This window comes from Pleurodeles waltl, chromosome 9, assembly GCF_031143425.1.
Source record: "Pleurodeles waltl isolate 20211129_DDA chromosome 9, aPleWal1.hap1.20221129, whole genome shotgun sequence".
In the NCBI taxonomy this organism is placed as follows: Eukaryota; Metazoa; Chordata; class Amphibia; order Caudata; family Salamandridae; genus Pleurodeles; species Pleurodeles waltl.
In genome coordinates, this window is record NC_090448.1 from 6,212,355 (window position 1) to 6,226,293 (window position 13,939).

At 46.9% G+C, this 13,939-nt stretch overlaps 1 protein-coding gene across 2 annotated transcripts in view; it reads right to left on the bottom strand.

The window, feature by feature from the left end:
- STAB1 (stabilin 1) overlaps positions 1–13,939 on the bottom strand; it is an 829,863-nt gene that overhangs the window by 545,002 nt on the left and 270,922 nt on the right. For both annotated transcript variants that reach the window (XM_069206091.1, XM_069206090.1), the window contains exons 17-19: positions 13,813–13,866; positions 12,302–12,382; positions 7,221–7,382 (exon numbers count right to left, since the gene is read on the bottom strand). In XM_069206091.1, the coding sequence (XP_069062192.1) occupies positions 7,221–7,382; positions 12,302–12,382; positions 13,813–13,866 (297 nt within the window). The remainder of the gene's footprint in view (positions 1–7,220; positions 7,383–12,301; positions 12,383–13,812; positions 13,867–13,939) is intronic.

The following is a 13,939-nucleotide window of genomic DNA, read 5'->3' on the forward strand; positions in this document are numbered from 1 at the left end:
CTCTCTTTCTTATCCCTACGTATCTTACCTCTGGATCCCTCCTTCTTGTCCCTACAAATCTTCAGTCTAGATCCCTCTTTCATATCCCTACACACCTTCAACCTGGATCCCTGTTTCATATCCCTACACACCTTGTCTGAATCCCTCTTTCTTATCCCTACACACCTTTAGTCTGGATCTCTCTTGCTTATCCCAACGCACCTTCAGTTTGAATCCCTCTTTCTTATCGTTAAACACCTTCAGTGTGGATCCCTCTATCTTATCCCTACATACATTCAGTGTGGATCTCTTTCTTATCCCTACACACCTTGAGTCTGTACCCCGCTTTCGTATCCCTACACACCTTCAGTTTGAATCCCTCTTTCTTATCCCTACGTATCTTCAGTCTAGATCCCGCTTTCTTATCCCTACACAGATTCAGTCTGGACCTCTCTATCCCTACGCACCTTCAGTCTGGATCCCTCTTTCTTATCCCTACGCACCTTCAGTCTGGATCCCTCTTTCTTATCCCTACACAACTTCAGTCTGGATCACTCTTTCCCTACACATATTCAGTCTGGATCTCTCTTTCTTATTCCTACACACTTCTAGTCTGGATCCCTCTTTCTTATCCTTACACACCTTCAGTGTGGCTCCCTCTTTCTTATCCCTACGCACCTTCAGTCTGGATCTCCCTTTCTTATCCCTACGCACCTTCAGTCTGGACCACTCTATCCCTACGCACTTTCAGTCTGGATTTCTCTTTCGTATCCCTACACATCTTTAGTCTAGAGAGTCTGGATCCCTCTTTCATATCCCTAAACACCTTCAGTCTGGATCCCTCTTTCTTATCCCTACACAGTTCAGTGTGGATCCCTCTTTCTTGATCCTACGTATCTTCAGTCTGGATCCCTCTTTCTTATCCCTACGCACATTGCCTGGATCCCTCTTTCATATCCCTATGCACCTTCAGTTTGGATCCCTCTTTCTTGTTCCTACGTATCTTCAGTCTGGATCCCTCTTTCTTATCCCTACAAAGATTCAGTCTGGATCCCTCTTTCTTATCCCTACAAAGATTCAGTCTGGATCCCTCTTTCTTGTTCCTACATATCTTTAGTCTGGATCCCGCTTTCTTATCCCGACACAGATTCAGTCTGGATCCCGCTTTCTTATCCCGACACAGATTCAGTCTGGATCAGTCTCCCTTATCCCTACGTATCTTCAGTCTGGATCCCTCTTTCTTATCCTTACACACATTCAGTCTGGATCTCTCTTTCTTATCCCTATGTATCTTCAGTCTGGATCCCGCCTTCTTATCCCTACACATCTTTAGTCTGGATCCCTCTTTCTTATCTCTCCACCCCTTCAGTGTGGATCCCTCTTTTGTATCCCTACACACCTTCAGTGTGGATCTCTCCTTCTTATCCCTACACACCTTCAGTCTGGATCCCTCTTTCATATCCCTACATACCTTCAGCCTGGATCCCTCTTTCTTATCCCTGCACACCTTTAAGTCTAGATCCCTCTTTCCTATCCGTACACAGATTCAGTCTGGATCCCTCTTTCTTATCCCTACAAAGCTTCAGTCTGGACCCCTCTTTCTTATCCATGCACACCTTCAGTCTGGCTCTCTTTTTCTTATCCCTACACACCTTCAGGCTGGACGATTTTTCTTATCCATGCACATCTTCAGTCTGGATCCCTCTTTCTTATCTCCACTTATCTTCAGTCTGGATCCCTCTTTCTTATCTCTACACCCCTTCAGTCTAGAGCCCACTTTCTTATCCCTACACACCTTCAGTCTGGATCCCTCTTTCTTATCCCTACACACCTTCAGTCTGGATCACTCTTTCCTATCCCTACGCATCTTCAGTCTGGATCCCTGTTTCTTATCCCTGCGCACCTGCAGTCTGGATCCCCCTTTCTTATCCCTACGCAACTTCAGTCTGTATCTCTCTTTCTTATCCCTACGCACGGTCAGTCTGGATCCCTCTTTCTTATCACTACGCACATTGCCTGGATCCCTCTTTCTTAACCCTACGCACCTTCAGTCTGGATCCCTCTTTCTTATCCCTACACACCTTTAGTCTGGATCACTCTTTCTTATCCCTACACACCTTCAGTCTGGATATCCCTTTCTTATCCCTATGCACCTTCAGTCTGGATCCCTCTTTTTTATCCGTACTCACTTTCAGTCTGGATCCCTCTTTCTTATCCCTACGCACCTTCACTATGGACCGCTCTATCCCTATGCACCTTCAGTCTGGATCTCTTTTCCTTATCCCTACATATCTTTAGTCTAGAAAGTTTGGATCCCTCTTTCATATCCCTAAACACCTTCAGTCTGGATCCCTCTTTCTTGTTCCTACGTATCTTCAGTCTGGATCCCTCTTTCTTATCCCTACAAAGATTTAGTCTGGATCCCTCTTTCTTGTTCCTACATATCTTTAGTCTGGATCCCGCTTTCTTATCCCAACACAGATTCAGTCTGGATCAGTCTTTCTTATCCCTACATATCTTCAGTCTGGATCTCTCTTTCTTATCCCTACGTATCTTCAGTCGGGATCCCGCTTTCTTATCCCTACACATCTTCAGTCTGGATCCCTCTTTCATATCCCTATACAGCTTTAGTCTGGATCCCTTTTTCTTATCCCTACACACCTTCATTCTGGATCCCCCTCTCTTATCCCTTCACACCTTCAGTCTGGATCTCACTTTATTATCCCTCCACATCTTCAGTCTGGATCTCACTTTCTTATCCCTTCACACCTTCAGTCTGGATCTCTCTTTCCTATCCCTACACACCTTCAGTCTGGATCTCTCTTCCTTATCCCTACACACCTTCAGTCTGGATCTCTCTTTCTTATCCCTACACACCTTCAGTCTGAATCCCTCTTTCTTAACGTTACACACCTTCAGTCTGGATCCCTCTATCTTATCCCTACACACATTCAGTCTGGATCTCTTTCTTATCGTTCCACACCTTTAGTCTGGATCCCTCTTTCTTATCTCTACACCCCTTCAGTCTGGATCCCTCTTTCGTATCCCTACACACCTTCAGTGTGGATCTCTCCTTCTTATCCCTACACATCTTCAGTCTGGATCCCTCTTTCATATCCCTACATACCTTCAGCCTGGATCCCTCTTTCTTATCCCTGCACACCTTCAGTCTGGACCCCCTTTTCGTATCCCTACACACCTTCAGTCTAGATCCCTCTTTCCTATCCCTACACAGATTCAGTCTGGATCCCTCTTTCTTATCCCTACGTATGTTCAGTCTGGATCTCTCTTTCTCATCTCTACCCAACTTCAGTCTGGATCTCTTTTTTTCATCTCTATGTAGCTTCAGTCTGGATCCCGCTTTCTTATCCCTATACACCTTCAGTCTGGATCTCTCTTTCATATCCTTAAGTACCTTCAGCCTGGATCCTTCTTTTGTATCCCTACACACCTTCGGTCTAGATTACTCTTTCATATCCCTACATACCTTCAGTCTGGACCCCTCTTTCTTATCCATGCACACCTTCACTCTGGATCTCTGTTTCTTATCCCTACGTATCTTCAGTCTGGATCCCGCTTTGTTATCCCTATACACCTTCACTCTGGATCTCTGTTTCTTATCCCTAAGTATCTTCAGTCTAGACCCCTCTTTCTTATCCAAGCACATCTTCAGTCTGTTTCTCTTTTTCTTATCCCTACACACCTTCAGTCTGGATCCCTCTTTCTTATCCCTACGTATCTTCAGTCTGGATCCCTCTTTCTTATCCCTACACACCTTCAGTCTGGATCCCCCCTTCTTATCCCTACACACCTTCAGTCTGGATCCCTGTTTCCTATCCCTACGTATGTTCAATCTGGATCCCTCTTTCTTATCCCTACACAGATTCAGTCTGGATCCCTCTTTCTTATCCCTGCGTATCTTTATTCTGGATCTCTCTTATCCCTACACACCTTCAGTCTGGATCTCTCTTTCTTATCCCTTCACATATTCAGTCTGGATCCCTCTTTCTTATCCTTACACACCTTCAGTCTGGATCCCTCTTTCTTATCCTTACACACCTTCAGTCTGGATCCCACTTTCTTATCCCTAGTCATCTTCAGTCTGGATCCCTAGTTCATATCCCTATACACCTTCAGTCTGGATCCCTCTTTCTTATCCCTACACATCTTCAGTCGGGATCCCTCTTTCTTATCCCTACACACCTTCAGTCTGGACCTCTATATCCCTACACACCTTCAGTCTGGATCCCTCTTTCATATCCCTACACACATTCAGTCTGGATCTCTCTTTCTTATCCCTACAAACCTGCAGTCTGGATCCCTCTATCTTATCCCTACACACATTCAGTCTGGATCTCTCTTTCTTATCCCTAGGTACCTTTAGTTTGGATCCCTCTTTCTTATCCCTAAACACCTTCAGTCTGGATCCCCCTTTTTTATGTCTACACGCCTTCAGTCTAGATCTCTTATCTCCTTGATGTGAATCCAGAATCCTTTGCCTCATCTCTGCACATCTTGAACCAGGAACCCTCCTTCTTACTATTGCCCATGTTGAGCCCGGGACCCTCTTCCTTATCCCCACATGTCTGGGATTTAAAGCCCTTTTTCTTTCCTAGCCCCACACAATTGTTTTCACTCGCAGACCTTTTAAAGGGACATCAGAAGGGGGTATGTAGCCACTTCTTATTCCCAGACCTGACACAACAAAATATGGGGCCAGATGTAGGAAAAAGGCAACTTGCGACTTGCAAATTGCGAGTCCCTGCGACTAGCAATTTGCAAGTCGCAAATTGCTATGCAGTACGGTGTCTCAGACACCGACTGCAACTCGCAATGGGGTCGCAATGACCCACCTCATGAATATTCATGAGGTGGGTCGCAAATTGCGGCCCCATTGCGAGTATAGGCACTCGCTAACATGGAGGCCTGCTGACGTCAGCAGGCCTCCATGTTAGCGACCTGCTTTTAAATAAAGCAGTTTTTTTTTTTTTTAAGTGTAGCCCGTTTTCCTCACAGGAAAACGAGCTGCACTTCAAAAAAACCGAAACCTTTAGTTTCGGGTTTTTTTCAGGGCAGGGAGTGGTCCCTTGGACCACTCCCTGCCCTGAAAAAATGTTTTGGGGTACAATCACGAACTGGAAGGGGTCCCATGGGGACCCCTTCCAATTTGCGATTGGGTTACCATCCACTTGAAGTGGATGGTAACTGCGATGCCATTTGCGACCGCATATGCGGTCGCAAATGGTATTGCATCCCAATGCGACTCGCAAATAGGAAGGGAACACCCCTTCCTATTTGCGAGTCTGAAATGCATTTTGCGAGTCGGTAACGACTCGCAAAATGCATTTCTGCATTGGGATACGCGTTTTGCGACATCTGGCCCATAGTGTATTATAAAACAACAGTAAAGACATCAAAATAAAATATGATACAAATATTAATCCATACAACAGCAAAATACAATTTAAGACCAAATAATAGATTATAAACCGCAACAAAGCTCTAAAACATGACACACTGAATGAAAACACAACACTGCATAAGACATAAGATTTGAAATCACCAAACTCACATCACAGCTTAAAGCAGGGCAATATTACAGAACAGAATTCAACATGTTAGAGTTGAATGTAATTTAAAATAGAAGATAGGGGGTCATAATGACCCTGGCCGTCCTGCCCCGCCACACTGATGGTGGCGGCCAGACCACCAACAGCATGGCGGTGCAGGACCGCCAAATTATGACAACGGAAGTGAACTGGCTTCATTGCAGCCAGTTCACCACATGTACCGCCAGGAGGGTAGGACCGCCTGGCTGACGGTTGACCACCTTCGGCCCAGTGGGCCACCTAACACCGCCTGTGGTATTTTGAGCATCCTTACTGCCAGGGATTCCGTGGTGGCAGCCCCGCCACGGAATCCCTAGCGGTAACGATACTGGTGACAGGAATACTCATTTCTGTCACCACTGCAGGACTCCCCAACTCCCCCTCCATATAGGACCTCTCCCCAGCCCCTGAACCCATCAGAAGCCCCCCCAAGCATTGACACCACCTCTTCCCCCGATCCCCGTTCTGAACCCCCCTCCCCCGATCCCCATTCCAAACCCCCTCCCCGATCCCCATTCGGTACCCCCTCCCGCCACCTCGATGCCCATTCTGTACTCCCCCACCCCCGTACATCAACGCAGGCACACATCACAGTTACATACATAAACACACACTCATTCTCACACACATCCACACACGGCCACGACACCCCCACCCACCCGCTGCATACACGCATTCAGACAAGCACACGCACCCTTGCATACACACGCACACAAACACACAACACCACCAACCCCCTCCATTCAAACAAACACACCCTCATTCACGCACACAACACTCAACACCCCTGCCCCCCATCAGTCGATCACCTCACCTTGCCCTGTCACCACAACACAGCCACGCCGTTTACAATGATGCAATATGGCGGGGGTGTTGTTTTGACGTGGCAGTGAAGCTGCCTCCCCTAGGCTGGCCACTGCCAGTATGACTGCTGGCTGCTTCCCCCAACTAATAGTGTCAGAGAGCAGCCATCATATGGCGGTCTGAAGACTGCCAACACTGGCGGTCATTTGGTGGGTGCGACATTGGCGGTCTGTGTAAAAGACTGCCAATGTCAAAATGACCACCATAATCTTGAATAACACTACATAAGGTAACATAAAAAAAACACAAAGCAACATGACACATTGCAGCAGATCATAACTATACCAAATCACTATAAGAACTAAATGGGGCAGAAAATATGCTCCAAAGAAAAGTATACCATGAGCAGTTGGGGATCTTAAATATCGTAACTCAGGATCAGTGCCCAAAGGGACACAGAACGTGGCACAAACCCACTACAACATTTAAGAATGTCATCAAACACTGAAAATCATGATGTAACATAAAACGACATATCACTGCCATGCAACTCACACAGTGATATAGCTGTCTCTCTCTCAAGCAGGCATTGGAAGTCCATGCCACTGGAGTGAGTGTTATACGCACCCCCACGTATATGGACTACACAATGTTGACTTCTCAAAACTCGTCAATGTGAGCATACTTTGTGGAGAGAAGATACATTACAGTAGCTCAATATCTACTGAATTAGATATGTTCATAGTGAGCAGTCGACAGAAATCCAGGTCAATATAAAATCCTTGTTTTGGTAGAACCCCCTGAAGTAGTGTGCAAAGGGCAACTCACTGTAACCAACCGATGAGTAACCTCAGGGCAGCGGTGTGGCAAGATGGGCAGGATGGAAGAAGGAACCAGGACCCCGTCTAGGGCATGAATGATCCCATTGGATGCCAAAATATCACGTCTCTGACCAATGACGGCTCCAGACTCACCAAGCAGGATCTGGCCCTGAAAGAAATGGCAATAAATTAGACAAGCACTGCATGCGTTGTTCATAAAAACTCTTGCCATTGCAGGTTTGGTCTTCTCTTTCAATGTACAAACCTGTGCCAGGGCAAGCTGAAGGTTAATGACCTAGCCTTTTATTTTACAAGCCCAGGGATGGAAACTACTAACCATGTACTCCAAGGCAGGGCCATGCCTTGCCACCCAGGCATTCATATTGTAATTCCAAGGATGGAAACTGGGTCCATGCCATGGCAAGACCAAGGTTCACAGCCCGGGTCCTCCATTTTAAAAACCAATGTATTTGCAGTTGTATTTCATGGTTCAGTTTTAAATCTCCAGGTACCAAAGGTTTGTAAAAACCAATGCCCAGGGCAACAGATATGCAAAGACCTCAATTGCCACTCATTGTGAGAGACTCACACATTTGAAGGTCAGACTTAGCTCTCACTCACAGTATGCTGGGAAGGGCTGGAACCGGATCTGTACTTGCACCCCTGTTCAGACCTTTGGTTTCTACAGCTCCTGGGACCTGCAGAAGCTTCAGGAATCAACTCCACCTCCAGGGAAGCCTGGATATGGAATGAGTTACTTGACGGGAAGAGCTGCTTTAGACACATCCTAGCTTCTCTCAGCCATTTCTCTACCTTAATGAGGTTTTGGTTTTATTCTATCAATTTTACCTTCATTTTGAGGGTTTTATAATTTAACTGATATCAATTATTGTGTTGCCATTGATGTTAAACAGGGACATTGCTCCATTGGATGTCATCAAATATGCAAATTAGTTCTTGCTTCCAAGAATGTTTAAGACTTGTGATCTTTGGATGCTTCATACTGTGTCCCGTGTCCAAGGGGGTCTCCGGACACGCCATTCGTGCTCTCTTCTCTGAGGCCACATTTTACCCTTCCTGAGAACCATTTCAGGAGGTTTCTTATGTTTAACAAATGAGGAAAGATGGTAAACATCAAGCACAGAGTGACCAGTGCAAACTGTGAAGGATCTAATGGATGCAGGGTGTGAAGCAGTAGAATTTGCACTTACAAACAAGTTTTCCCTCAGTGTGACCAGGTTTCTGTGTTTGTTCATGAAGCGGCAGAGACCCTAACCGTGGCCCGGAGTCCTCAACAAGGAGAGGCCCTCCTGGGTCAGTAGGGGGAGCCCTTCCTGGTCAGCAGGGTGGGAGCTCCTCATGGTCAGTGGGGGGAGCTCCTCCTGGTCAGTGGGGGAGCCCCTTCTGGGTCAGTGGGGGAGCCCCTCGTAGTCCGTAGGGGAGCCCTTTCTGGGTCAGTGGGGGGGTGGGAAGCCAATTCTAGGTCAGTGGGGAGGGGCCCCTCCTAGTCAGTGGGAAGAGCCCCTTCTGGGTCAGTGGGGGGAGCCCCTCGTAGTGAGTCAGGGGCCCCTCCTAGTAAGTGCAAAGCACCCCTACTAGTCACTGGGGGGAGCCTCTCCTGGTCAATGGGGGGGAAGCCCCTCCTGGACAACGGGGGGCCCTCCTGGACATTGGGGGGGGAAGCCCTTCCTAGTCACTGGGGGAGCCCCTCCTAGTCACTGGGGGAGCCCCTCCTAGTCACTGGGGGAGCCCCTACTAGTCACTGGGGGAGCCCCTACTAGTCACTGGGGGAGCCCCTCCTGGTCAATGGGGGGGGAGGAGTCCCTCCTAGACAATAGGGGGGGCCCTCCTGGGCAATGGGGAGGGAAGCTCTTCCTAGTCACTGGGGGAGCCCTTCCAAGTCACTGGGGAAGATTAATTCACATCCATCTGGATCTGGGGAGCGCTCACACTTTCTGAAGCTCCACTCGAGGATGGGCCATTTTGCTTAAAAAGTAAAACTTTGTGCCAGAAATACTACAATGTTCATGATGAAATGAAACTCCTGCTGACTTCCAAGGGGTCTGTTCATGTGATTTGGAAGCAAAGGTAAATCTGAGATAGATTCAAACCTATAATATATTCTATTTGCATTAATCAACTAATTTTGCCAACTCTAGGAGTAGGAAATATACCCTGAAGGAAATGTTTGTCATTAAGTTCCATTAATTACAGTGACTGGTACTATTAGTATCCAATCACAATATTGCATTAGAGAATTAATAAAATATTATTCTGTTAGATATTTATGAGGTGTACTAAATATACCATTGATGTTTGATTTTAATCAATTACACGTCATTTAGAAAAACAGAAACTGAGAGGATCGTATGAACGACAATTCAGCTGACCAGACACCACAAACCACCTTACAACACAGCAGAGACTATAGTCAACACAGAAATCCACTCAACCACTTGAAAAAAGTCATTTTCAATCAATATTCATTTTGCTTTTAGCTAATTCTAGGTGATCAATCAAAGGATAATAGTTGCAGATACATTTTCATGTTTTGGTCTCCAAGCATCATGTATCTTGTGAGTTGTGCTTGGTACCATTGCATGTTGATGATGAATACTGAGACATGGGAATAAGTGAGAATATACCTGTAAGGTGCCATGAAAACCCATCTTGACCTAAAAGAAGCAAGGAAGACCAGATGGAGAAGAGAGAAGCCAGGAGTAAACGGGAGAAAGAAAAGCAAGGGGAGGACAGACAGCATTGCCAGGGAGCTAGAAGTGCTCACGATGCAGAGAACCTTGCGGCTGGTCTGATCTGGGAGAGGACCAGCCAGTAACAGCCGAAGGCTATATGGAGGCCACCCCATCGATGAATCTATCTTGTGGTTGCCAGATCTTGGTGGACCTCCTGTTAGAAACCTGTATGAGGCTTTGTGTGAGGTTAATGCAGCGTATCTATAAGACCCAAGCCCAACGCGTGTAGAACAAGATATTATTGGCCGATTTCCAATGTAGTAAGAAATGTTTTATGTAAATTTCACCTTTAAAAACATTAAAACAATTGAGAGCTGCTGGTTCTCCCTAGAGCAGAACACTCCCCCAAAAGTCTGAAAAATGATGACAAAATATCCACATAGGCCCTCATTATGAGTGGTCTAGAAAACCATCCCTTATTGCCCATTGACGTCACTGAAATTCCCAGAAATGTCAGAGGGCAAACAACAGGGATGTGAGTTTTGGGGCACAAATGTACCAATTTCTGCAAGTTTTTCCCTGTAGTCCACCCAGTGACTTTGCCTTTTTGTAGCAGGAGATCTCCTTCTGTGGAAAAATAGCTGCTTGCAGCTTACTCGCTTAAATTACTCTTTCAATGGGTCTGCCAACTCCACTCTGTGGGCTCTGTAAGGGATGCATTTCCCACTCTCAGTCAATTCAAGATGGCCGCCAGAGCCATGCAGCACCTGGGAGCTGTGTCCTATTTTGTGTGAGTGGTTGACACACATGGAGATACTGCTCATAGTGAGAGGTGCTGCAATGCAGAGATGCACCTGGCCAAGCCGGAGAAAGTGGAGCAAAGTGGCTCAGCGGGGAATGATAAATGCTTACTATCGATCCCATGTGGCCTTGATACAGTAAGTGTTGACCCTGGTCCACTGGGCGCACACTAGGATTCAATCAATGGAAGATTACATCATGAACAAGCAACCAAAGGGTGGCTCATTGGGCACTACAGCGAACCCAGGTAATTGAACTAAAGGTGGCCCATGGTAGAGAAACCTTTGTAGGGATGCCTGATAACCACGAAAGGTAGTTGAGAATGAGACAGCCGATGAGGGGGTATGACTGCTGCTGTCTGATTGACCATTGAGTGAAGTCTGTCTAGGATGCTCCCCAGGTTTCTGGCACAGTTTACAGGCTGTGGTATGGAGCTCAGCTCCCTGGGCCACCAAGCATCTAACCAATGTAAATAGGACTACCTTCATCTTATAGCCATTGAGTTTCAGGAATTTTGTTTGTGCATCCAACTAGCAACTTCAAACATGCAGAGAATGAAACTGGAGTGGGTCATGTGGATGTTTTCCGATATGGAGATTATCAATTGGGATTCATCTGCATATGAGAGACCATCAAAACCTAAAGATCTGATAATACCAGCAAGGGGGGGGGGGGGGGGGCAGAAGAGAGCAACATAGGGCAGGCTCTTACGATACATCACATGAGATCCTGGAGGTGCCAGATTGAGAAGGTGAGCAGGAAATTGATTGAGAGAGTGGTGAAAACGAAATTAGCATCTGTCTGAATGCTCTTCAGTAGCTTCAATAAAGTTGGAAAGGCGTTGGAGCAAATCGACATGACACTTTGTCTTGAAGGGTGGCCATTGCTACACTAACGCCAGAAAAGACTCCAAAGTCCCATATATTTAACTTCCTCATTTACTATAAAAAGTTATCAATAATGTAAAATGTAGTAGATCAGTAAAATGAAAGAAGTGGCTAGTCACTGTTCTGGACCAGTAATCTGTAATCAATCAACCATTTTCTTCTCAGATTCACATTGAACGTGCAACACTTAAGCAGCGCCGGCTCTTCTGCTAAGACAGAGGAGAGTCACCCCCTGCCAGCAGCTGCAAAACTTGAAAAATAAAACAATAGTAAAGTATGGTTATTATCTTTTTATTTGTCTCCATAGTGTCGTGTCTACGGGCAGGCCCTGGTGATAACGGGCACGAGGTGGGAGTGGTAGGTGCACTGTTAGTGCCCATGTGGGTTTGGGTGGCCGTCTCAAGACGGCCAACCAACATGCACGCTGAGCACTCGCCAACCCGCGGTGCGTTGCTGGATTGGAGACAGCAGGCGCAGGCTCCCAGTCTGTCTCGGTGCGCAAATTGAGGGTGCTCAGGCCAGTCCTGACGCTGCTCTCATGCAGCGTGAGAGCAGTATAAGGATTGGGCACAGGTCAGTCTGGGAGTCTGTGCCTCAGTGGAGCCAGGAGAGCAGCGATGTGGCGGGCATTCAGATGTTTATTTTTTTTGTTGCAGTTTTTTCCCTCCCCAACCCTTTGCCCCGACACCAGCCGCGACTGCACTTACATCTCTGGAGATGTTGAGTGTCACCAGCTCGTTGGCCATCGTGAGAATCCCCGACATTGTCATGAGTTTGTCCAAAGTGACCTAGGGACAAAAACCAGAAACTCATTAAACAATGTATGAAGAATACAATCATTGTTTTTAATAATCCATTGCTGTAGGAACAAAGTCGCAACTCGTGGGGGTGGGGAGTGGGTTGTGGTTCATCGTCTCCCACCATTCCATTCATCTCCAACACTATGAAAGTTTCTGGTGTTGTAGGGTTCCAGGGTGGTATGCTAATAATAGTGGACAGAGAAGTGCCCCCTTCACCCTCAAGAACTTCCAGGTCATGCTAATGGGGTCCAACGCTGTCTTACATGCACAGACGGGTGGCCCCAGGTACAATGTCTGCCACTGTGCACAGGGCCAGGAAGACCCTCTCCCAAAGGTGAAGTTCACAGGTATTGGATGATATTTCATAAATATGAACCATTTGGCTTCAAAGGGAAGTGCAGGGAGTGCAGAGCTCTTTGACACAGACTTGTGTTAACAACATGGTTCAATCATCAAAACTGTATGAACCCAGGCAGCTATAGCAATCGCCTCCGCTGGAGGTAGGACATGCAGACTCGTTAGTGGGAGGTAGGAAATGCTGACTTCACAGCTAGATGTGGAGCATACAAGCTCCTGAGCTGGACATAGGACATGCAGACTGCTCAACTGGAGCTGGGATGAACAGACCCTGATGTAGGTAGGATATGCAGACTTGTTAGCGGGAGATAGAACATACAGGCTCTGCAGCAGGAGGTAGGACATGCCGAATCAACATGCAGACTACACAACGAGAGGCAGGACATGCAGACCCAACAGACTCCTCAGCCAGAGGTAGGACATGTAGACCCGACATGCAAACTGCAGCTGGAGGGAGGACATACAGACTTGTTAGCAGGAGGTAGGTCATGCCTACTCCACAGCTGGAGCGAGGACATACAGACTTGTTAGCAGGAGGTAGGTCATGCCTACTCCAGAGCTGGAGCGAGGACATACAGACTTGTTAGCAGGAGGTAGGTCATGCCTACTCCAGAGCTGGAGCGAGGACATACAGACTTGTTAGCAGGAGGTAGGTCATGCCTACTCCAGAGCTGGAGCGAGGACATACAGACTTGTTAGTGGAAAGCCGGACATGCAAACTCTGCAGCTGGAGGTGGGACAAGCACTCAGCAGGAGGTAGGACATGCATACTCATTAGCGGGTGGTAAGACATGGAGACTGATTAGTGGGAGGTAGTACATGCAGACTTCTAAGTTAGAGGTAAAACAAAAAAGCTACTGAGCTGGATGTAGGACATGCAGACTCCATGACCGGCGATTGGACGAACAGGGTCCTCAGCTGGAGGTAGAACATGTAGACCTGTTTGCGACTCTGCAACTGGACGTAGGACATGCAGACTTCTCTCTGGAGGTAGGACATGCAGATTTCTCAGCTGGAGAGAGAGCATGCCGACTTCTTAGAGGTCATGCAATGTCACTTACTGCAGCTGTGGAGAAGATGTGGTTCTTTACCAGCTCCTGCAGTTTATTTTTAGCCTGTGGAAAAAACAAAACATTAGACTTTTTACCTTCACACACATTTCCACCCATACACCTGTTCTCAATTAAC